Below are 24,423 nucleotides of genomic sequence, written 5' to 3'. Positions count from 1 at the left end.
AGTGGCAGATGTGAGCTGTCATTAACTCCACCACACCAGGGCAGTCGGGTAAAGTTTCGTGATTGTTGCAATGAATGCAACAATACTGGTTAGCTGCAGGCTGCTATGTTTAGGCTCAAGGGCCCAATAAGCATGGGTCTCCCCAGCCTGAGAATACCAGTTCCCAGATGTCTGCTCTATCATGTGTCAGTATCAATATTGGGAGGGGACTGTACACCGTTTTTAAAAATTATTTATTTAAATAATTAAAAAAAAAGCCGCATTTGGTCTCCCTTAGGCCCCTTTCACACGTCAGTGATTCTGGAACGTTTGTGCTTTTTTTAAAATGTACCAGAATCACTGACATACGCAGACCCATTATAATGAATGGGTCTGCTCACACGTCAGTGATTTTTCACTGCACGTGTCTCCGTGCGGCGTACCCGCGTGTGCGTGATTGCCGCACGGAGACATGTCCATTTTTTTCTGGCATCACTGATGTTCCACGGACCACGCAGTGGTGTGGTCCATGAAACACGTGCCAGAAAAAAACGTGCTTTTAAAATAAAAATCATTTTTACTCACCCGGCTCCAGCGATGTCCTCTGCAGCCCATTCTCCCTGCTGCTTCTGAGCCGGCTCATTATTGTGGCGCATATTCATTATGTGCGACACAGCCGACCCGGAAGCAGCTGCTGCGGGGGTCACCGCCGGCCGTATGCTGCACCGCGGGAGTTGTGAGTTGTTTTCTAAGTGCAATCACGGGCCACGGAGAACGGAGCTCGGATTGCACTTAGACAACCCACGTGTGCCGTGAATCATGGCACACGCAGGGACATGTGCGTGTTTTACACGCCAGTGAAAAACGTCACTGTTTTTCACTGACGTGTGAAACGGGCCTTAGTTTGATACACAGCCTGGATAAGCACACGGCTCGGAGCTGCAGCCTGTAGCCATATGCTCTATCTGTGCTGGGTATCATAATATGGAGGGACTCTACACAAATTTTTACTTTAACTTATTTTTACACCAATATAGTCACACAGACAGCATCTCTGGTTGAAAGCATTTACACATGCTGTCATACAATGTGGGTGCGCATCTGACTGCAACCAATCAGCGATGCCGGTTGTTTGGGGAAGCAGTGCATATGCATGAAGGATAATCAGCAGCCTCGGAGGTAGCATTACAGCCGTGTGGAGACTGGTAAGTATAAAGTGCTTGCTACAATCCACCTATGCCTTCTACTACCATTTTAAGTGCCTGATTGGGTTCCCCATAGACTTATATGGGACTAACCTCTGACCAAATATCCAGGATCAATTCCGTTCATCACTAGAAATGGGTGCTTGTATAGGGTTCATTTGTGAATCTTACTATATAAGCAAAGAGCCAGTAGCAGCTACACCACACTGAGAAGGCTGTGACCGGGTTTATCACTGTTGCTGCTTCTAGGTGCCTCCTCTCCCTCCTGACCCCTTTGTACACAGCAATCTATCTTACGGTGGTCGTAGACATCAGATACCTTATGTATGGCCACTCATTTGATTGAGAGATATCTTTCTGGATCACTCTCCCTTTTCCGAACACGTGCATGCTAGACAACAATGCATATGTTTTGCATGGACAGAGTAGAGTAGGCTCTTACAATACACCTATTTCCATAGAGAAAAAATGAATGGGAAGGTGTAATTGAAAATATCTAAGCCCTCATCTTTGAAATTATCTATTTGGGAGAGTCTGAAGTTGTATATCATATGGTTACACTTGAGTTTACTCTCTATATATACATATATAACTATATCAAGCATAAAGTTAGATAGCACAAACCTCCCGTGTTCACATGTGGCTGTTCTAGCTTTCTCCTCCTCCTGCTATTCCATAATACACAAAAATCTATCTCAAACATATCAAGTAACTTATGGACGAACTCTCCTGTGATTGGAAGCTCTTTAGATCACCCTCTCATTCCTGTACACATGCGCGCTCAGCAACCAGGTGTTTTGTATGGACGGTATGGAGAAGGCTTCGTCAAGACGCTTATCTCAATGAACAACAAATAAATTAGAAGGTTTAATTCAAAATGCCTGATCCTTTTCTCCTGAAATGATCTATTTGGGGGGACTCTGAAGGCCCCGATATTCATCATATGGCATTTACTTGAGTGTACTCCATGTATAGATATATAACTACGTTAAGCATGAAGTTAAATAGCACAAACCTCTCGTGTTCACATGCTCCACACTCACAATACCCCCTTACAGTATAATCCCTCATCTCAGAAACAAAAAATCTCACAAAGCTGTAAAAACAATGAGCCTTCTCTGCCGCCTGTGAAGAACCTGACTTCAGTGGACTCCGGTCTCCATTTCTTCAAGGGCCAGAGTTTTTGAGACGCACCGAAATCATGGCCATATTCTTTTATTTAATTCAGCTTTGCAGAAATCGTTATTCAAACTGGATTTTTAAGAAAAAAATTCCAGTTAATTAATAATCTCACGCATTTCTTAATTCCTATTCAAGGTTTAGAGGTTTTCTGCTATTTCAGTCACATTTGAACATACAAAATCTTCTTCATCTTTTTCCATTGATTGGATTTCCATTTTAGACTCTTTTTGCACCTAAAACCAAAGAAAACCATTACATTAAATGTGTAGAGCTAATATGTACAATATACAAAACAAACTTTCAGCCAAAACAAAGGGGCCCAAATAATGAAATCATCGTACACCACATTCTCAGAATATTACTTGTAGAACTATAGTATGCATTTATTACAAAACATTGGCTACCAATCAAACTATTGAAGAAAAAAGCTATTCCTATAACATATATAAGTGCATCTCAATAAATTAGAATATCATCAAAAAGTTAATTTATTTCAGTAATTCAATACAAAAAGGGAAGCGTATATTATATAGAGTAGAGTCATTACAAACAGAGTGATCTATTTCAAGTGTTTATTTCTGTTAATGTTGATGATTATGGCTTACAGCCAATGAAAACCCAAAAGTTGCTATTTTAGAAAATTAAAATAATTCCCACAAAACACCTGTAAAGGTTTCCTAAGCATTTAAAATGGTCCCTTAGTCTGGATCAGTAGGCTACACAATCATGGGGAAGGCTGCTGACTTGTCAGATGTCCAGAAGGCAGTCATTGACACGCTCCACAAGGAAGATAAGCGACAAAAGGTCATTGCTAAAGAAGCTGGTGGTCCAAAGATTGCTGTATCCAAGTGAGGTAGAAAAAGGTGCTCAAGCAACTGGGATAACCACAGCCTTGATAGGATTGTTAAGAAAAGGCCATTCAAAAATTTGGGGGAGATTCACAAGGAGTGGACTGCTGCTGGAGTCAGTGCTTCAAGAGCCACCACGCACAGACATATCCAGTACATGGGCTACAACTTTCACATTCCTTGTGTCAAGGCACTCATTACCAATAGACAACACCAGAGGCGTCTTACCTGGGCGAAGGAGAAAAAGAGCTGGACTGTTGCTCAGTGGTCCAAGGTGTTGTTTTCAGATGAATGTAAATTTTGCATTTCATTTGGAAATCAAGGTCCCAGAGTCTGGAGGAAGAGTGGAGAGGCCACAATCCAAGCTGCTTGAGGTCTAGGGTGAAGTTTCCGCAATCAGTGATGGTTTGGGGAGCCATGTCATCTGCTGGTGTAGGTCCACTGTGTTTTATCAAGACCAAAGTCAGCGCAGCCATCTACCAGGAAATTTTAGAGCACTTCATGCTGCCCCCTCTGCTGACAAGCTTTTTGGAGATGGAAATTGAATTTCCAGGCAGTACTTAACACTTTGTCACACTGCCAAAGTATCAATATCTGGTTTAATAACCAGAATATCACTGTGCTTGATTGGCCAGCAAACTCGCCTGACCCAAACCCCATAGAGAATTTATGGGGTATTGTTAAGAGGAAGAAGAGAGACATCAGACCCAAGAATGCAGATGAGCTGAAGGCTGCTATTAAAGCATCCTAGGCTTCCATAACACCTCAGCAGTGCTACATGCTGATCGCCTCCATGCTACGCCGCATTGAGGGAGTAATTCATGCGAAAGGAGCCCTGACCAAGTATTGAGTGCATTTACTATACTTACTTTTCAGTAGGCCAACATTTGTGAGTTTAAAATCATTTTTTCAGTTGGTCTTATATAATATTCTAATTTTATGAGTTAATGACTTTTGGGTTTTCATTGGCTGTAAGTCATAATCACCAACATTAACAGAAATAAACACGTGAAATAGATCACTCTGTTTGTAATGACTCTATATAATATAAGAGTTTCCCTTTTTGCATTGAATTACTGAAATAAATTAACTTTTTAATGATGTTCTAATTTATTGAGATGCACTTGTACACGTCACTAATTTTACAAGTAAATTTAAAAGGTGCTATTGATGCGCCCACGGGGTCTCTGGGGTTGAGGGTTACTCGTCACTGGGCAGGTTTGGGATATCACAGTGGCCTGGCCTGGTTCTATGACCCCGTCGATGCCAATAAAGATTGGGATGGGGATGATGGGAGTAGTAGTTGTTCGTGACGTCACCTGTGGTGTGAGGCCAGTGATTAGCCACCGCTGCGGAAAGTCTCTCTGCTGGAGCAGATGGTGATGCAGCTCAGGTGTTGCAGCTCTCCACAGGTAGAGCTAGGCCCCAGGGAGGATGTTGGGAGCAGTAGGGCAGGGCGTGGAAAGGATTAGACAACACAGTGATTGCAGTTTAAGTGATTTACTCGATGAGTTGCTCCCGCCGTTGGACTGTTGAACTTCGCTGTGATGAACCCCAGCTGATCCTGGATAGTTCTTAGGCCAGAACTGGTGTTTCCTTCAGTGAGTCCTTCCTCCCTGCACTGTGTTGTGTGAGTCCCTGCGGCTTGAAGCTATGCTGGGATCCAAGTTCTTGGTGTTTGTTCAGTCCCCGTCCCGTATAGCAGGCAGTGCGAGTCCGTGGATGGAGCCACCCTATGGTCACAACTCCTGGCTCTATGTGCTGCTTTGCCCTGGGTGCTGTGTGTGGGTCAGAAGACTTAAAATCCTCAGCTCGGTGGATTCTGCTGGCAGGACTTACAGTGCCCACCAGCCTTGGGCTCCACACCCAGAGGTGTGTGCTGGTCCTGAAAGAACTGAGCTCTCCCCTCAGCGACCGTGTTCTCCTGCATCTCACTGGGTTCCTGGTGGTTTCTGTACTCTGAGTGTGTGTGTTTCACCTTGCTCCCTAGAAAAGTCGCTCCACCCACCCGGGCTCCTGAGCTAGTGGGTGGGAGGCCCCAGATGATATGGTGACTATCCTAAATGACCCTACCCTAACCCAGTCCCAGTGAGAGGGCAACTAGCTATGTGTGTTTGTGGATTGTAGTTGACTGGCACTGACCTCTTCCTTACCTAGGATGAATACCGCACCTTTGGTGGGGTGCAGTACTCTGTGGTGACTGAAGCCTCAGGCACGCCACACTATTGACCTGAATTTTTTTTACTAGTTGCCAGTAACAACTCATCCAGTCAACACATGCAAATAAATAAAACCATGGATGTCCATAAATTAAGCTGTGTAATAATGAGAAATGACACAAGGAAAAAGTATTGAACACTTGAAGAAAGAGAGGTATAAAATGCCATGGAAAGTCATGACATTAGGTGAAAAATATGAGTATTTACAAAGCAATCCTGCCATTTAGTAAAAAATAATAGCTGGTTCAACTTATGACCTATATAAAGGTATCTCATTATCAAGGTGCAATTCAAGAAACATCTCATGATGGTAAAACCAGTGAGCTGTCTCAAGACCTTGGCAACATTATTGTTGCCAAACATACTAAAGGCATTGATTATAGAATAAATTGTAAACTGCTAAAGGTTCCAGTTAGCAGAGTTGGGCCATAATCTGGAAGTGGAAGGAACATAATTTCACCATAAATCAGCCATAACCATGTGCTCCCTGAAAGATTTCAAACAGAGGAGTGAAAATAATTATCAGAAGGGTTCTCTAAGAGTTGATAACTACCTATGGAGAGCTACAGAAAAATCTCAACTTATCGAGTACAATTGTTTCAAAGAACTGACGTTTCTCCCGCCTCAGGCCTCTCCGCCCCCTGGTGTGTCCATCAAGCTCTGAGAGGGGTGACTAGGGTTTACTGGTTGACTGATGACACCTTTTTAGGGGACAGGTGTTGTGCAGGGCTCTAACTGTGACTAGGGTGTCACATATATATATATATATATATATATATATATATATATATATATATATATATATACTGTTACGCTCACTGGTGTTGAGGTGGCGAGCGAGAGTAAACACACTAGACCATAGGGGGTGCCTGGGCTTACCCTGATGTGGGAGGGGCATAACTAAGTGCCTACCAGGTGTAAGCCAGTGTCTCAGATGGTGAGGATGAGCTTGGCTGAGAGTAGGTGCCAGGTGCCCCTTCCAGGGCAGTGTCCAGGGGTAAAGCAGCTGACCCCCCAGGGCAGGGACGAGCTAGGGTGTGGACATAATTACTGTGGGAATGCAGATGTGTTGTCAACAACAGCAATGGTGGTGTGATATTCAAATAAAGAAAAGGGGGCAGAGTAAGACGATGCCGGAGTAGGATTAAATGCCGATGACCCAACCCACAAAAACCCACCCCCATTTCATACATTAACCAAAGTGCAGTGAATTTCTGCAATTTTTATTAAGGATATTTCATCAACCAAGCATCTGATCTTTCTACAACAGGTATCCCTGGATTCAAAATCTAAATACCAGAATAGCACTGCCTGTAGTTCATATCGCAAAATTCTGGTGGTTGGTTCTTTTTAATCAATTAAGTGCTTTTTGTCACTTAGCCAATTAGTTTTCCTGCCTGTCGAGATGGATGATGCACTAAAATGGTTACTACAAAGTAGGGTTGAGCGAACCTGAGCTGTAAAGGTTCGCGGTTCGTACTGGATACTTGTGTCCAGGGCTCGAACCCGAATTTGAACTTTTCATGGAAGTCTGTGTCCGAGTTTGGAGTTCAGGTGCCGTTCACATGCTAATAAAGTTTTTTGAAAGGCTGCAGCCTAGCCAATCAATGGGCTTTGCGGTATAGGGAAAATGTCTGTACGCTGCTATGAACAAAATAAATTTAAAAAAATGACACGTTGTCTCCGCTATTTTTGATAACCAGTGCAGGTAAAGCAGACAGCATGAGAAATTTCAAGTTTACCGCTGATGTGGAGTGACCTTTAGAGCCTCATTCTGAGAACGCTCTCAAAAGGAAGCTCAATAGGATTTGGATTACATTGGAACTTTAAATTTATTTTAATACATTTTTGAACGAGGGAGTGTGGGGGAGTTTGTATTCAAGTAAACTATTTTTTTTCCAGTTTGTGTGTTTTTTTAAGGCTACACTTACCGAGTTACTAATAGGGGTGTCTGATAGACGCCTCTCCATTACCAGGCCGTAGTCTTGATGCCAGCTGTCAATTCACAGCTGACATCTATCCCAAAAGTATTACCCGATTTTTACTGCACCAAGGCAATCAAGATATGCTGGGCAAAGCGCCAGAATTGGCACATCTAATGGATGTGTCGCGGGCGGAGGGGTTTTGGGAACGCCGCTCGCCTGGGGAATCTCTGGCACTCGGGTCCGGTGCTTCTGCTGCTCGGTTGTTCGAGCACGGGGCCGGACCCGGGGGCTCGAGCAGCGCCTCCTCGCCCACGAGTGAAAAGGGGAGGTTTGGTGGTGGGATGTCGGTTGTGACGGGGGTTCCCGGGAGCGATGGCGGGGAGAAGCTGAGGTCTTGGCCCCTCCGTGGGTAGGGGCTGTTGGTCCCGGTGCCCCGGTTGAGAGGATTGGTTTGGTAAGTAGGGGATAGGTGCAGGTGCCGATGCGGGGAGGCAGCGCGGATGCGGGGCAGCGTTACGGTGCAGCGCTGTGCCGGATTGCACTGGTGTACTCACTCAGGTAGTCAATGACAGAGTCTCTGGTAAACCAAACGGCTGGATGGACGGGGGCCCACAGTCAGCTGCGATATCTTCACTCGCCCCGGACGGGTTGATGGTGGCTGTTGTGCCCTGCACCTATGTGTAAGTGTTTGACCCCTATGGATTCCCACAGGTGGTCCGCTCCCTGGCTTGTACGTGTCGGGAGAGCCCGTTTTGCCCGCAGGCGCTGGCCCTTGGATCTCTGGCCGTTGGCAGTGGCTCTTATCTGGACGGGACTTGGGTGGGAATGAACCCCTGAGGTCAAGACCGCAATCAGAAAATTTGACCGTTACGGCGGCTTCTGAGCCTAGTCGGGGTCTGAGTACCCTGCCTTGGTGCTTAGCTTCAATCCACTCCCCGGTTCGGTACCGGCGGGCCACCGCCCGACCCTGGTCATATGGTTCCGCAGACTTCCACTAATGCCTGCAGACGGCCACCACCATCTGCCGACCTTGCTGATGGTGCCTGGACTCCGACCCAGACACACACAGTCTCCACTTCCACTCCTCAACTCCAACTTCAACTAAACTCTCAATAAACTGACTTTTTCCCGCCCCCAGGCCTGTGAACTCCTCGGTGGGTGGGGCCAACCGACTGGCTCCGCCCCACCTGGTGTGGACATCAGACCCTGGAGGAAGGCAACAAGGATTTTTGTTTGAGTGGTGTTCCTGACCAGGGGAGGGGGTGTGTGTGTATGTGGTGTTATTCTGTGACCCCTGGGGTCCAGGGCATCACATTCCACCCTTGGTAAAACGCAGACCGTCCGCGGGGGCTGCCCGTCCACCACCGGTTTTATTTTTCTGAAAAAGATAAATAACAAAACAGTATGCATTTTCAAATCTTCCCATACGGGAGGCATTTCACTTAAACATTGCAAAAAGTAGTAAAACATTTTTAATAATACAGACAGGTCCCATTTCTTCCGCTTCCCCACCCAAACAACCTAAACCTTGATGCTGCCCCTAAGAAATGGGCAGCACCCCTTTTCCCCAGTCCGGAAAACAGAACTTGGTTCAGGTTGCCCAAGCGGGAACGGGTACAGTATCTCGCACCCGGCCGTCATTCAGGGGGCCCCACGTCCAGGGGGACCCCTGACCCCAGAGGATGGTCACCGGTCCTGGTGGCGACCGGACCTCCAACCTGCCTCTCCGGAGGCGGTCAACGGGAGGGGAGGGTGTGTGTGTGTATGTGGTGTTATTCTGTGACCCCTGGGGTCCAGGGCGTCACAGATGCGCAGCTTCTTAGGCAGCTACGGGCTGTTATTTTTAGCCTGATAATACAAGCACCCCGCAGTCTGCTTTACCTTGCCTAGTTATCAAAAATAGGGGGTACCCTATGCAATTTTATTTAAAAATAATTAAAATAAATAATAAAAAAAATGGTTTGGGGGTCCCCTCTACTTTTGATAACCAGCCAAGATAAAGCAGACAGCTGAGGGTAGCAGCCAGGCCTGCCTTGGTTATCAAAGATAGGGATGAACCCACATTTTGTTTTTATTGTTTTATTCCCTATTTATATTTGTTTGCAGTGCAATTTTTCTCTAACCCATTTTTTGCTTCCTATTGCACCCCATAAACCTTGCTATGACCATTTGTCACAATATGACTGTAGGATAACGATAGATAGGGAGCTTCTATATTGTCCTTTGGGCTTGGGGACCTTAGGCTATCCCTAATCTCTAGATTACTCATGATGGTAGAGATGCTGGAGTCTCGTACCTTAGTATACTCCTGAGTAAAGATAATCTGTTCCCCCTTTCCCCCAGGGAAAGAAGGGGAAAGAGTGTGATGGAAACACAAATAAGACAGGCAGGGATAACAGGAACTCAGTCACACTGCACACTCTCAGGAATGAACAGTAAGAAAAGCAAGTGAAGTAATGTGGCAACAAAAGGACAGCAAGAATTAACACCGCAACTGCTCACAGCAAAAAAGTACTACAAACACCAGTAAGTCTCTATGACAACACCTCACCAGTCCAGTATAGAGAAGCTATACCTGGAACTAAAGGAAGAGACGAGCCAACATATATAGGAGGGGAGCGAATGTGACTGGTTCCCAAACAGCATGTGATCAAAGGAGAATAACAAACACAAAGAGAGATTAACTTCTATTAGCCTGCCCAGGATCCAAAAGTCTGAGGGTCGACGCCCGAGTCTGCCTGCGCTGATTACAGACATTAGAGAAGTCAGCAGCTAGTGTGCCAGAAACTGTAGTCTCCACAGATCCTGGTGCTGCCATAACAGTAATGTTTATAAAAACCTCCTTGTGACACCATTTTATAGCCATTTTACAGCACCAGTTCAGGTCCTCATTGACTTATATGGGGTTCAGTGTCCGGTGACAAGTTCGACCTGTTGAAGCGCACCTTGCGTGAAACAGCCGTCGTCTACAATGCCACTCATTCGCTTACACCTGCATCCATTTTTTACAGGATTGTGAATAAAGATCTTTTAATGGGATGGTGAGGGTCACCTATTTTTCCTTCTTTTTACTCCATTAGCAGATATTCTATATTTATATCGCTAACACCTTTTTTTCTGGCTATGAACAATAGAAATTAGTGCAATAAAAATATTGTATATTGTTCTTTTCATTAAATATATTATTATGATAGATACAATTTTACAATTTTCCTTTTCTTCTTTCAATGACTCTAATCACACGGGCATATCACCCTGATAGTTGAGGTTGTTAAGAGGGGATCCATGAGAGGCTCTTACAAACCTTTAAAATGGGAGATGCACTAAACCTAGACTTAATCACCTCTCTTGAGCGGTCACAGGCCGGCCACATGCGCTTTTTGTTATTATCCTTATCTTCTTTTAAAAGTGTATGTGACATAGGGTACCGTCACACTTTAGCGACGCAGCAGCGATCCGACCAGCGATCTGACCTGGTCAGGACCGCTGCTGCATCGCTACATGGTCGCTGGTGAGCTGTCAAACAGGCAGATCTCACCAGCGACTAGTGACCAGCCCCCAGCCAGCAGCGACGTGCAAGCGACGCTGCGCTTGCACGGAGCCGGCGTCTGGAAGCTGCGGACACTGGTAACTAAGGTAAACATCGGGTATGGTTACCCGATGTTTACCTTAGTTACCAGCGCACACCGCTTAGCTTAGCGTGTGCAGGGAGCAGGAGCCGGCACTGGCAGCGTGAGAGCTGCGGAGGCTGGTAACGAAGGTAAATATCGGGTAGCCACCTTGGTTACCCGATGTTTACCTTGGTTACAGCTTACCGCAGGCTGTCAGACGCCGGCTCCTGCTCCCTTCACATTCAGGATTGTTGCTCTCTCGCTGTCACACAGAGCGATGTGTGCTTATCAGCGGGAGAGCAACAATAAAAAAACGAACCAGCGCTGTGTGTAACGAGCAGCGATCTCACAGCAGGGGCCAGATCGCTGCTCAGTGTCACACGCAGCGAGATCGCTAATGAGGTCACAAAAAACATGACTCAATAGCGATCTCGCTGTGTGTGAAGTACCCCATAGGTGCAACCCATCACTGTCCTAAGGGTACCTTCACACTTTAGCGATGCAGCAGCGATCCGACCAGCGATCTGACCTGGTCAGGATCGCTGCTGCATCGCTACATGGTCGCTGGTGAGCTGTCAAACAGGCAGATCTCACCAGCGACCAGTGACCAGCCCCCAGCCAGCAGCGACATGCAAGCGACGCTGCGCTTGCACGGAACCGGCGTCTGGAAGCTGCGGACACTAGTAACTAAGGTAAACATCGAGTATGGTTACCCGATGTTTACCTTAGTTACCAGCTCACACCGCTTAACTTAGCGTGTGGAGGGAGCAGGAGCCGGCACTGGCAGCATGAGAGCTGCGGAGGCTGGTAACGAAGGTAAATATCGGGTAACCACCTTGGTTACCCGATGTTTACCTTGGTTACAGCTTACCGCAGGCTGTCAGACGCCGGCTCCTGCTCCCTTCACATTCAGGATTGTTGCTTTCTCGCTGTCACACACAGCGATGTGTGCTTATCAGCGGGAGAGCAACAATAAAAAAACGAACCAGGGCTGTGTGTAACGAGCAGCGATCTCACAGCAGGGGCCAGATCGCTGCTCAGTGTCACACACAGCGAGATCGCTAATGAGGTCACAAAAAACGTGACTCAGCAGCGATCTCAGTAGCGATCTCGCTGTGTGTGAAGTACCCCTAACTGAACCATATCGTTTGGTCAGATAAGGGCTTCACTGTTAGTTTTACATTGCAAAACTTTACAATAATAGTAAATTAAATCTTTATTATGACATTATACTTAAAAGAAATATGTTAAAAGTAACTAAAATAAACAGTGTAAAATTTCACCTACTGATTTTTCCTTTTGCTCAATTTGATCAAATAACTTGTGTGATGGTCTAGGAACTTGTGGAAACAGTTTCTTCCATATTCGGAACCTTAAACACAAGCAAAACTATATTCAATACTTTTACTATGACCAAGATTGGGCTCTTGCAGATCTAGTCACATAAATGACAAATATTTGTGGATTGTTTGTTTACATCAGGTTTTTCTTTTTGATGGAGATCATGCTCTTTCATGTGACTTCTCTACAAAGCTAAGTGCTATGAAACTATTAATTCTGTTAAATTAAATGTAGATGTGAAATACATACCACCTATAGGAGAAAATAAAAAAGTATATGAGCAGAGACTTTGTTGCAGATTCCATCAGGTTGTTATAGAAAGAACGTTTTCATTGGTATCTGTTGATGGATCTGGGAAGTCATCATGGTTTTTGTTAATGATCAAAAATCTCAATGCAGGTCTAAACAGAGGTTTAGTGACAATGGAGGCTATGTACCAATGGAAAAGGGGCTCCTAGGCTGACCCTAAGACTGAGACCCCTGCACAGTCCCTTATCTCAATGGTAGGCTCAAAGGTATCTAGGTTCGAGCCTCCATAGTGACCCCGTCTCCTGTCTGAGCCCTGATACTACTCCCCCCACCCACCCAGGGAGCGGGCTGGAAGCCCAGTAATAAAAACCTCACAAATAGGCATAGACAGGAGGTAAATGTAAATTTGTGCACACAAACATAAAGGAGGGACAGTATGTGAACTGGGAAGGGATGCAAAAGGGGTAGGAAATAAATACTCAACTGGAGAACTCACACACCATGCATAACTGCAACCTGTAGATCACCATGGACCTGGATAACCACAGTAACTAAGGTAGTAGAAGCTATACTGGTATTCAGCCCCAGAAACCAAAACCCTATAAAGGGTGAAGGCGGCTGAGGATGGTAATCATTAGCCTGAGCTTCCAGCAGTATTGGGGAGCAGGTAAGCCATAACAAGCCGATGCCCATGACAGGCTGTGCAACTCAGGAAACCCAGGCTATTTGTCAGGCTCTGCAGTGTGAAAAAAGTCTGACACCGCCATGACACCCAGCAAGTACAACACTGAACATCGCACAACAGTACCTCTCCTTCTACGAGGGGCTTCTGGACCCATAGAAACCAACAACTCCAGCTTCTCAGAATGGCAGGGAAGCATGAATATCTGATGCTGGTACCCAAGTTCTCTCCTCTGGACCATTACTGTTCCAGTGCACAAGATATTGCAGAGAACGATGAACCCACCGGGAATAAATGATTATAGGTATCTCAAACCCCAAAAAGCCATCAACTAAAACTGGAGGTGGAGGGGCAGAAAAAGAGGTCATCAAACCCACAAATCTCTTTAAAACAATTTGTGGAATATAATATGGATCTTGTAGACCACCGGTAACGCCAACCGGAAAGGCAGCGGATTCATGATGGCCAAAATCTGAAATGGGCCGCTGAAACGCGGTCCCAACTTCAGCCATGGTAACTTAAGGATGGTGCCTCATCCTGAGTCTCAGTAATCTCAGACTCCACCTCAGTACTGAAATCCGAAACTACAACACCTTTCTGCAGGATGGACACGGGTTCCTCCAGGGGTTCTCCACCCGGAAAACACCTTAACAATGCATCCTCCTTGGTGTTCTTAGACCCAGCGTGGTAGTTGATGATAAAGTTAAACCTATTGAAAAACAAGGACCACCGAGCTTGCCTCGCCATGACACTCAGTGAGTGCAACGCTGAACACCACACGACTCTTAGCTTCTTTGTTTTTAAAGATTTATTGGCATAAGTGTTTAATGGGACCTACCAGGAGGAATTTCTATTTAATTTTAAATGTATGGCTGTTTTAGGTGCAGTTAACCTAAACAAGCCTTTCTTGTAGAATTCTCCACTGCTGAGAAATCCGCCATTGGAGTTTTATGCAAAGTAACTGCAAGTAAATTGTGCATTTCAAAATAATTCCAGCTATCAGCCCTCAATCCTTATTACCTGCCTGCAACTTGGCACCTGTGTTTGAGTGACAGGTCATTCCACCTTTGTAATCTGTTGCCCTCTTGCATACTGGCTATCATAGATAGATGATAAAAAGAAAAAAGTAGGAGCAGTAGCAGCGCAAAGTGGGTAGAAAGCTTCCCTGGCCAAACAATTCAGATAAAAAATAATAGATGGAGGCAGGAAAGGCCCACAGTGGTTTATAAGCCCATAGCTGCATTGCCACTAGAGTGCATACTACGGTCAGCTCAGCCAGCATACAACACACTCTCTATACTTCAAAGAAATGTAAAAAGGGATTCAAGTGTGTTGGCAACTGCAGAAGGCATAAGAACATCTGGGACAGGGGTCCACAACAGTTATGAAGAGCAGATCTCCAGATGGTGAATTTTGGAGAAGCACCCCACAGTAGAGTAGATCTGGATACTCATATCCATAGCCTGAGGGGTTTAGAGAAAATTTAAGTGTGGTAAACTGGAGATAAGTTTATACTGTCAGAGGAAGTGCTTGAAGCTGGGTGTGATGGTGTGGTGGGAGCGCTGGATGTGAGAATACTGAATGAGGGTAATGTGGGAACCCCTGGATCTTGGTATACTACTTTGGTGTGATTTCTATGGAAAGGATTTGGCTGTCATTACATACCGGTAACGTGGGCTCTGAGTGTCACTAATGTAAAGGAGGTGGAAGATGGATGTGTCTCACGACCCTTTCTCAAAGCGGAGTATGGCTTTCAAGGTGAGAAAGGTTGGGGATCACTGGACTGGGAGGATTAAAAAGTTGTTGTAGCATAGATATTATGTGTTATATATCATTTTGTATTTAACTCACAACAATTATTCAAATAACAAGTATAGTTTATGGTATTGTATAAATATTTTTGATAATCTTTTTCTTATTTTCATGATTTCAAGAAAAATCTTTTGCAATTTTCACACTGACCACCAAGTCTAAAACCGGACTTAGAGGGGCTGATTCATCATGGTGTTTCCACCAGAATTCTGGCATAAAACACCTTCAAAATTTCACAGTATTTTTACAAGTTTTATAATTCACCAGTTTTGGGAATCTCTGCTAAAATGAGTGGAACTGGGGAAGGGTAGAAAGGGGTGTGGCAAAGCCAACCTGACAAAAGTGGAAATGTCCTTATTAGAGACGAGCCAGCCTCTAAAGGCTCGAGTTCGGTTCGGTTCGTCGAACGGAGGCCGCGTTTGAGTTCGGTTCGATGAACCGTTCGACGAACCTCTCGAACCCCATTGAAAACAATGGGAGGCAAACACAAACACATAAAAACACATTATAAATATACACATACAGTTAATAAACATTGCCAGCAGCTGCAGAAATACAAGGCTCAGCATACTCCATCCAGGACTGCATGCAGGAGTTTTTTGCCCCTCAAAAAAATTACGTAGGCTTCGCCATGTTTTTGTGTGCTAGCCAGGTACAGCAGGCAGCTACGGGCTGGCCCCAACCCCCAGCTGCCTATTTGTACCTGGCTGGGAACCAAAAATATAGGGAAGCCCTTTTTTTTTTTTAAATTATTTCATGAATTTCAAGAAATAATTTAAAAAAAAAAAAATGACGTGGGCTTTGCCCAATTTTTGTGTCCAGCCAGGTACAACTAGGCAGCTGGGGATTGGAATCCACAGCTCAGGGTGCCCAAGCTTTCTGGGCACCTCTGCTGCGAATTGCAGTCCGCAGCCGCCCCAGAAAAGGGCGCTTTCATAGAAGCTTCATCTTCTGGTGCTGTGTCCAACTCTTCCAGCTGCCCTGGTAACGGGTCGCTCGCTGGGTAATAATGGGGTTAGGGCTAGCTGTATATTATTAACTTGCCCTAAGCCCGAAATTCATTGTGTCATGCCAATATTAGACATGGCCACAATGAATTTCTAGTACAGATAAAAAAAAACACAACACGCAGAAAAATATTTTTATTGGAAATAAAATACAACACAATTAGTGACTTTATCTTTATTGAAATAAAGAACCCCCCTCCGCAGTAATCCTGGGTCAAGGGTCCCGCACCGTCCAATCCGGATCCAATATCATCTGATCGGTTTGCTGGAAGGCAAAGCGATCAGATGATGTGTCAGGTTCAAGGGCCTGAATCACATGACACAGCAGCTGATTGTATAAATGGCTTTAATACAATTAGATGATGCATCAGTGCAAAAAAAACCTACACACTTCTGTGCAGACTCCTGTCCGACAGCATCAGCTGATAGTTTAGCCGGCCGGGCGGTAAAAAGCCGGCCTCACCGCTCGACTTATAGTGTCAGCTGATTCCGTCAGGTGACCGCATCAGCTGATCATCGCCAGGTCTGAGAGAGAGAAAGAAGAGAGAGAGAAAAGAGAAGAGAGGGAGAGAGAGAGAGATGAGGAGAAGGAGAGAGAGGAAGAGAGAAGGGAGAGAAGAGAGAGAGAAGAGAGAGAGGAGAGAGAGAGAAGAGAGAGAAGAGAGAGAGAAGAGGAGAGAATAGAGAGAGGAGAGAGAGGAGAGAGAGAGAGAAGAGAGAGAAAAGAGGAGAGAAGAGAGGGAGGAGAGAGAGAGAAGAGAGAGGGGAGAGAAGAGGAGAGAGAGAAGAGAGAGGAGAGAGAGAAGAGAGGAGAGAGAGACTGACTGACTGAGACTGACTGACTGAGACTGAGACTGACTGACTGAGACTGACTGACTGACTGAGACTGACTGACTGAGACTTACTGACTGAGACTGACTGACTGAGACTGACTGACTGACTGAGACTTACTGACTGAGACTTACTGACTGACTGAGACTGACTGAGACTGACTGAGACTGACTGAGACTGACTGACTGACACTGACTGAGACTGACTGGCTGACTGAGACTGACTGAGACTGACTGAAAGAAAGAGATAGAGCAATGCAGCCTCATTCCGTGAACTGCTCTGATTTTAGAGGTGTGGCTCAAAGCTGATGTCCGCCTCCTCCCCTCAGTGCATAATTAAATTAAATTAGAATTATAAATAAATAATTCTAATGGAAAATAAATTAAATTTTTTACCGGGACGGCCGGGGGGTTAGAACTCGTGAACTAATGCTCGAACCATTGAGCTACTAGCTCTAATGAAAAACATGGGCAGATTTGGTAATCTTGACTTTTGCATTGCAGACTGAAGTCTCAGATTACAGCGCGATTCTCTTGATGTGCTACGTGGAGAGGACACAGAACGCTCCCTGTCATCTTCATGTAGCAGAGCTAGCAGAGCTGACACTGTCGTGGGGATTACTTCGGACCTGGATTGTTGTTTTGGGATTAATAAAATGGTGAAAGAGGATTTTTTTGTCTTTTATTCCAAATAAAGGATTTTTCATTGTGTGTGTTTCTTTACTTTCACTTACAGGTTAATCATGGAAGGTATCTCGGGGAGACGCCTGGCATGATTAAACTCATTATTACCCCGATTGCCACTGCACCAGGGCAATTTGGGATGAGCTGGGTAGAGTCCCGGGACTGTCGCATCTAATGGATGCGGCAATTCCAGGCGGCTGCTGGGTGATATTGTTAGGGTGGTGGGCTCCCCATAATGTGGTGCTCTCCATCCTCACAATACCAGCCTTCAGCCGTGTGGCTTTATCCTGGCTGGTATCAAATATGGGGGGAACCGTATTTTTTTTTTTTTTTAATTTATTTATTTATTTATTTTACTGCACGATATAGACCCGCCACGGGCGGCTGTGATTTGTTGCAGTGAGACAGCTGTCACTCATCATGGAGGCGTGTCTGACTGCAACCAATCATGGGCGCCGGTGGGCAGGGAAAGCACGGAATACCTGACTGAATAATGAAGCGGCAGCCATTTTCTAAAGAGGAAAAGACGCCGCAGATTTCTGACAGCCGTGCAGCGAGACGCCCGTGATCGATGAGTAGGAAAGAGAGAGGGATTGTGCTGGGGACGCAGGGCGCATGCAGATAGTAATGTGTGCACATAGCCTTACTGTGAAAAGCCACGTTTTTGTTGATCAAACCGTTCTTGAACCTTAGGCAGGCTTTTCACACTACGACATCGCAGGTGCGATGTCGGTGGGGTCAAATTGAAAATGACGCACTTCCGGCATCGCATGCGACATCGTAGTGTGTAAAGGCTCGATGATACGATTAACGAGCGCAAAAGCGTCATAATCGTATCATCGGTGCAGCGTCAGCGTAATCCATGATTACGCTGACGCGACAGTCCGATGTTGTTACTCGCTCCTGCGGCAGCACACATCGCTGTGTGTGAAGCCGCAGAAGCGAGGAACATCTCCTACCGGCATCACTGCGGCTTCCGTAGGATATGCGGAAGGAAGGAGATGGGCGGGATGTTTACATCCCACTCATCTCCGCCCCTCCGCTCCGATTGGCCGCCTGGCGTGTGACGTCGCTATGACGCCGCACGACCCGCCCCCTTAACAAGGAGGCGGGTCGCCGGCCAGGGCGACGGTCGCAGGGCAGGTGAGTCCATGTGTAGCTGCCATAGCGATAATGTTCGCTATGGCAGCTATCACAAGGAAATCGCTGCTGCGACGGGGGCGGGTACTATCGCGCTCGGCATCGCAGCATCGGCCTGCGATGTCGCAGCGTGCAAAGTACCCCTAATTCGAACTGTCAAGCTTTTAGCAAAAAGCTTGAGTTCGAGCTTGAGCTCGAACACCCCCCAAAATCACTCGGAGATGAAATTGGCAAACATCGCTCAGCTCTAGTCCTTATAGCAGAAATGTTGCTTCAGTCTCTGACTGAAGCAACATTTCTAGTGAAGCAGATAGAAGGGCATGTTACTGATAAGATCTGCCTAATTCATGAAGGCTGTTCTGTGATATCTACGGTAAATAGCAATGTTGTCTGATAATATAATCCTGCCTGCTTTGATAGAACAGTAAGGGTACCTTCACACTTTAGCGATGCAGCAGCGATCCGACCAGCGATCTGACCTGGTCAGGATCACTTCTGCATCGCTACATGGTCGCTGGTGAGCTGTCAAACAGGCAGATCTCACCAGCGACCAGTGACCAGCCCCCAGCCAGCAGCGACGTGCAAGCGACACTGCGCTTGCACGGAGCCGGCGTCTGGAAGCTGCGGACACTGGTAACTAAGGTAAACATCGGGTATGGTTACCCGATGTTTACATTAGTTACCAGCGCACACCGCTTAGCTGTGTGTGCAGGGAGCAGGGAGCCGCGCACACTGAGCGCTGGCTCCTTGCTCTCCTAGCTACAGTACACATCGGGTTAATTAACCCGATGTGTACAGCAGCTACATGTGCAGAGAGCAGGGAGCCGCGCACACTGCTTAGCGCTGGCTCCTTGCTCTCCTAGCTACAGTACACATCAGGTTAATTAACCTGATGTGTACAGCAGCTACATGTGCAGAGAGCCGGAGCCGGCAGCACAGGCAGCGTGAGAGCGGCGGAGGCTGGTGACTAAGGTAAATATCGGGTAACCACCTTGGTTACCCGTTGTTTATCTTGGTTACAGCTTACCGTAGCTGCCAGACACCGGCTCCTGCTCCCTGCTCGCTTCATTTGTCGCTCTCTCGCTGTCACACACAGTGATCTGTGTGTCACAGTGGGAGAGCGCCTTTGAAGAAAACGAACCAGGGCTGTGTGTAACGAGCAGCGATCTCGCAGCAGGGGCCAGATCACTGCTCAGTGTCACACACAGCGAGATCGCTAATGAGGTCACTGCTGCGTCACAAAAAGCGTGACTCAGCAGCGATCTCGGCAGCGAGCTCGCTGTGTGTGAAGCACCCCTAAGTATGATTCTTGTAAAGTTAGTGACAAGGGTAAAAAATGCAAGATTTTTAACCCCCCCATTATCACAAATTCAAACAAAAACATTTAATATAAAAACTTGATTTAAAAAATTGATTATTTTTTGATGTCACATTTTCTTTAAAGGGAATCTGTCAGCATGTTTTTGCTATATAATCAGCATGTAATTGAGGCTGAGTTACAGATTTCAGATATGTGTTACTTATTAGGTTCTGTGCTATGGTTTTCATACAATGCATGTTTTATCACCAGTAGAATATCACTGACTGCAAAAGGTCCAGCTAAACCGGCCTTGTCCCCTCCTCTGACAAACAAATCACTGTCAATAGACAATGTACACAGAAAGCTGTGGTATGGGTGGGGTTAGCATTCTGTCACAACTGCTGCATCCAGTAAACTAAAGGCTGCTTTACACACAACGATATCGCTAGCGATCTCGTTAGTGATGTCACACGCCCAGATCGTTGTTATGATTTGCCGAGATCGCTCATAGGTCGTTTTGTAGCGATCACACGTACACATCTCACAAACGACGCTACATCGTTCAGCGATATATTGTTTGACCAAGGCGATCGTGTGGATGTTGTTCGTCGTTGGCAGGGTGTCAAATGTAGCAATATGTCTACTGCGTTTCAAACGACGGACAATATTTTGAAACTGAACGACGTGTCAACGATCAACTATTTTCACCCTATTTGCCATCGTTCGGGGTCGCACGTAGGTGTCACACGCAACAACGTCGCTAACGATGTCGGAAGTGCGTCACGAAAACCGTGACCCCGACAACATATCGTCAGATAAATCGTAGCGTGTAAAGTGGCCTTTAGTGATATGTCATTGGAAACAGGGTCTCATTTACTACATTATGCTGCTCTCAGATTAGGTGGCAAAAACCTGCTAACAGCTTTCCTTTAAGACATCGTCGGCGAAATTGAAATATAATAGCTTCTAATATCATAACTTACTAAAAGTAGAATATTCATGACTAAGTATTACTTTACCTGTAACAAAGGAATATAAGTACAATAAGAAAAACAGCTGTACATATTCCTAGTACTATCAAGATGTGAAATGGTGTGAACTGTACAAGATCAATTCCTAAGAGAAACAAAAAATAGATTAATATTAAAAGATAACTGAACATCATCTAAATCAAGAACAGTTTGAAAATTAGCTTCACAAATATAGATTTACAGTTGAAATACTACAAGAAATGCTTAAAGCAAGTAAAACAGAAACACCAAGTGAAATTATGGTAAAAGGAGTTTCTCTAGCCTTCCGCAAAATGACAGTAAAGGCTGCTTTACACCTTACGATATCACATACGATATCGTATGCGATCATACCCGCACCCATCGTATGTGCGGCACGTTCAATTTGTTGACCGTGCCGCACAAACGATTATTTCCCGTCACCCGTACTTACCCTTCCATACGACCTCGATGTGGGCGGCGAACATCCACTTCCTGGAGTGGGAGGGATGTTCGGCGTCACAGCGACGTCACGCGGCAGCCGGCCAATAGAAACGGAGGGGCGGAGATGAGCGGGATGTAAGCATCCCGCCCACCTCCTTCCTTCCGCATTGCCAGCGGGAGCCGCAGGACGCAGGTAAGATCTGTTCATCGTTCCCGGGGTGTCACACACTGCGATGTGTGGTACCTCGCGAACATTGAACAACCCGACGTGCATTTTTAAGGAAATGAATGACGTGTATGCGATGAACGGTTTTACGTTCAATCGCAATCGCACATAGCTGTCACATGCTACAACAACACTAATGATGCCGGATGTGCGTCACTTACGACGTGACCCCACCGACACATCGTTAGATTTGTTGTAGCATTTAAAGCCCGCTTAAGAGAAAACTATGGGAGCCTCCTGATTCTTCCCCAACAGGTAATGTGGGAGAGAAGAGGATAACGCCTTTACAATTTCCATGACCAATTGGTTTTTTTTCAGAGCAAATATGACTCTTCTACCATGGGCTGAACTGAGTGCTCATGTGCATGAGGAAAGAGATAGCTGTCCGGTTGAAAGAATGTTTGGTCGATTGTTGTTTCATGTGTATGACTAACTTAGAGGGATTTGATACTGGCAGGGGTGACTGACCACGTCAGGGAAGGCTACCCGAGGCGCTCAGATCTGGGATCGTAGCTGTGGCTCGAGTGGCAGCCAGATCCGGGGCTCGCGCAGCAGCCCGCCACCCACAACAATAAAAACGGGATATTTACGAGGGAAGAGTTTGTCAATGACGCCACCCGTGGTTTGCGGTGAGGGTTGGTGGCACCGCCGATGACTGGATATGGGACGCCTGGGGCTGATGGAGCGGGGCAGCAGGATGGTATCCCCTCCATGGGTAGGGGAGGTGTTGTCCCGGGACCCAGGTGTACGGGAAAGGATGCTGCAGAAAGTGTCATGCAGGGCTGGACCAAGCCAGAATGGTGTTCTCACAGTTCCAAAGAAGTTCACACAGAGTCTAGTGGTAAGCCAAATAGCCAGTGACCGGTAATCTATGGCGGGTGTATTCGAGTGCCACACCGTGGTACAGCAAACAGGGGTCTCTGCCTCCTGCACTCAGTGGTTGTGTCTTCAATTGGACAACTCCACTTGGAACGGGGAAGTCCACTCCCGGTAACTTGGTATGTTGGGAGCTGTGGCCCGTGAAATCTTACCCGTGGGATCTCTGTGGGTTCTGAGGGACACCCTATCCCCCGCGTTGGGCTTCCATTTCGCTCTCTGGGCTGCTGGTGGTACAAGACGTGAAATCTTGTCCCCAGCTGGATAATTGACAAGAGGTTTGCAACCTTCCTCGCCCTAGGGTCCAGGCACCCTGACTGTGAACGGCTTCCGGACCGGATTCCAGCTGTCGGCATCGGCGGGCTACAACTCTGCCCCGGTCCACTTAAGGTCTCCCCCGACCGTATCCCTGTTGCCTGTGGCCCTGTCTGCCGTCTGCCACCTAGTCAGTACTCCGGTAGTCCAGGGGCCCCAACCCCTGACTCTGTTGTTACTCCACACTCCTCTCTCCTTGACTGTCAGTACACTTCTTTTTGCTCCCTCCCAGAACACCTCAGGACCCCTAGGTGGGCGCTCCTATCCACCTGGTCCCGCCCACTGGTGTGTCCCTATTGTTATGGGGGGTGGCTAGGCTTTGTTGGCTGATGTTATGTACCTGGGTGTGGGTTTGTGTTGGTATGCCAAGGAGGATCGAGTCCTGCCCTTGGAAGATCTGTGCAGTCTCTGTGACAACCTGGTTTTGCCAGGGCATCACAGAATATGTCACAATGTTTTTGCCATCTAATCTGAAGGCTGCATGATGTAGAGATAGAGCCATGATTCTAATGATGTATCACTTATTGGGCTTCTTATTGTAATTTTGATAAAATCTCTATTTTATGAGCAGGAGAGATTCATTAGTCTACTAGTACATCTGCTGTCAGGTAGTCCTCCGTATTCATGAGCTCTGTGTATCCCTACCACCATCTTTAATTGTCAGTTTTCGGTGTACACTGACTGATGTAGGATTAATTTGCTGGATGCACTTATACACCTGGCCAAAAGGACAGAGTTCCACTTCCAGGAGCGGGCCTTGGAACAAGCTCTAGAATCCCCTTGTGCCCGAAAGCCACCCAGACTGGCTCCAAATTTCCACTTCACACTACCGCAAGCCACTCCACAAATCCCATAGTCAAAGCAAGTGGAGCAAGCTAGGCTCTCTGTGCAGGAATGACAGCAAAGGTTCAGAGAGAATGAATGTTTGTAATGTAGTGTTAATGGACACTGTTTGCCAATGCCTTGTGTGACCAGGAAACTCCAGCAAGTAGAGTTAGCCCTAGAGACAACCCTAGGTTAGAGTAATTGCTCCCCAAATCCTTAGGCCAGTTATCTTGGCCTGGCAGGAGAGATCCCTCTCTGCAGCTGCCCATCTAGATTCTGGCTCTGCAGGCAACTTCAGTCACTGGGATCTGGTCCATCAAGTTCAACTACCTACACAACAGTTGGATCATTCCCTGTTTGTTGCCTCCATAGACGGTCAACTCCTGGCTGAACCTGTTCATTTAATCATGCTGCCAGTCTTGCTGTGGACTGGAGTTCTTCATACTGAGAAGATTACTTTCTACGTGTTTCCCAGGTCTGTGAATTCAGTCCTTCTGGGTCTTTCATGACTGTGTCAACACGTTCTGGTTTTAGACAGGTTTAACAATCAGGTACTTCATTGGGGACCGCACTGTGCTTCTATCTGCTTAGCCAAAGTCACGCCCAAGGCTCCACCTCCCGAGCCTTTGAACCTTGCTTCTCTGGCCATCCACTAGCATGTCTATTCTGACGTTTTTTTGCGAAAGGAAGGCTGAGGTCCTACCGCTCCACAAACCTTATGGCTGACCAATCGA

The 24,423-nt window shown here is 46.4% G+C and overlaps 1 protein-coding gene across 2 annotated transcripts in view; it reads right to left on the bottom strand.

The window, feature by feature from the left end:
* Positions 1-1,011: 1,011 nt before the first annotated feature.
* LOC142291156 (granulocyte-macrophage colony-stimulating factor receptor subunit alpha-like) overlaps positions 1,012-24,423 on the bottom strand; it is a 151,193-nt gene continuing 127,781 nt past the window's right edge. The window contains exons 9-11 of one of the 2 annotated variants that reach the window (XM_075335458.1): positions 21,034-21,130; positions 12,257-12,341; positions 1,012-2,599 (exon numbers count right to left, since the gene is read on the bottom strand). In XM_075335458.1, coding sequence (XP_075191573.1) covers positions 2,504-2,599; positions 12,257-12,341; positions 21,034-21,130 — 278 coding nt within the window. In that variant the 3' untranslated portion in view covers positions 1,012-2,503. Of the gene's footprint in view, positions 2,600-7,787; positions 8,737-12,256; positions 12,342-21,033; positions 21,131-24,423 lie in introns of those variants that run through there. The other variant, XM_075335459.1, reaches the window with a different exon arrangement.

Source organism: Anomaloglossus baeobatrachus, chromosome 2 (genome assembly GCF_048569485.1).
Source record: "Anomaloglossus baeobatrachus isolate aAnoBae1 chromosome 2, aAnoBae1.hap1, whole genome shotgun sequence".
Taxonomy (NCBI): domain Eukaryota; kingdom Metazoa; phylum Chordata; class Amphibia; order Anura; family Aromobatidae; genus Anomaloglossus; species Anomaloglossus baeobatrachus.
The sequence above is the reverse complement of the archived record's forward strand: the minus strand, read 5'-3'. Positions and strand labels throughout refer to the sequence as shown.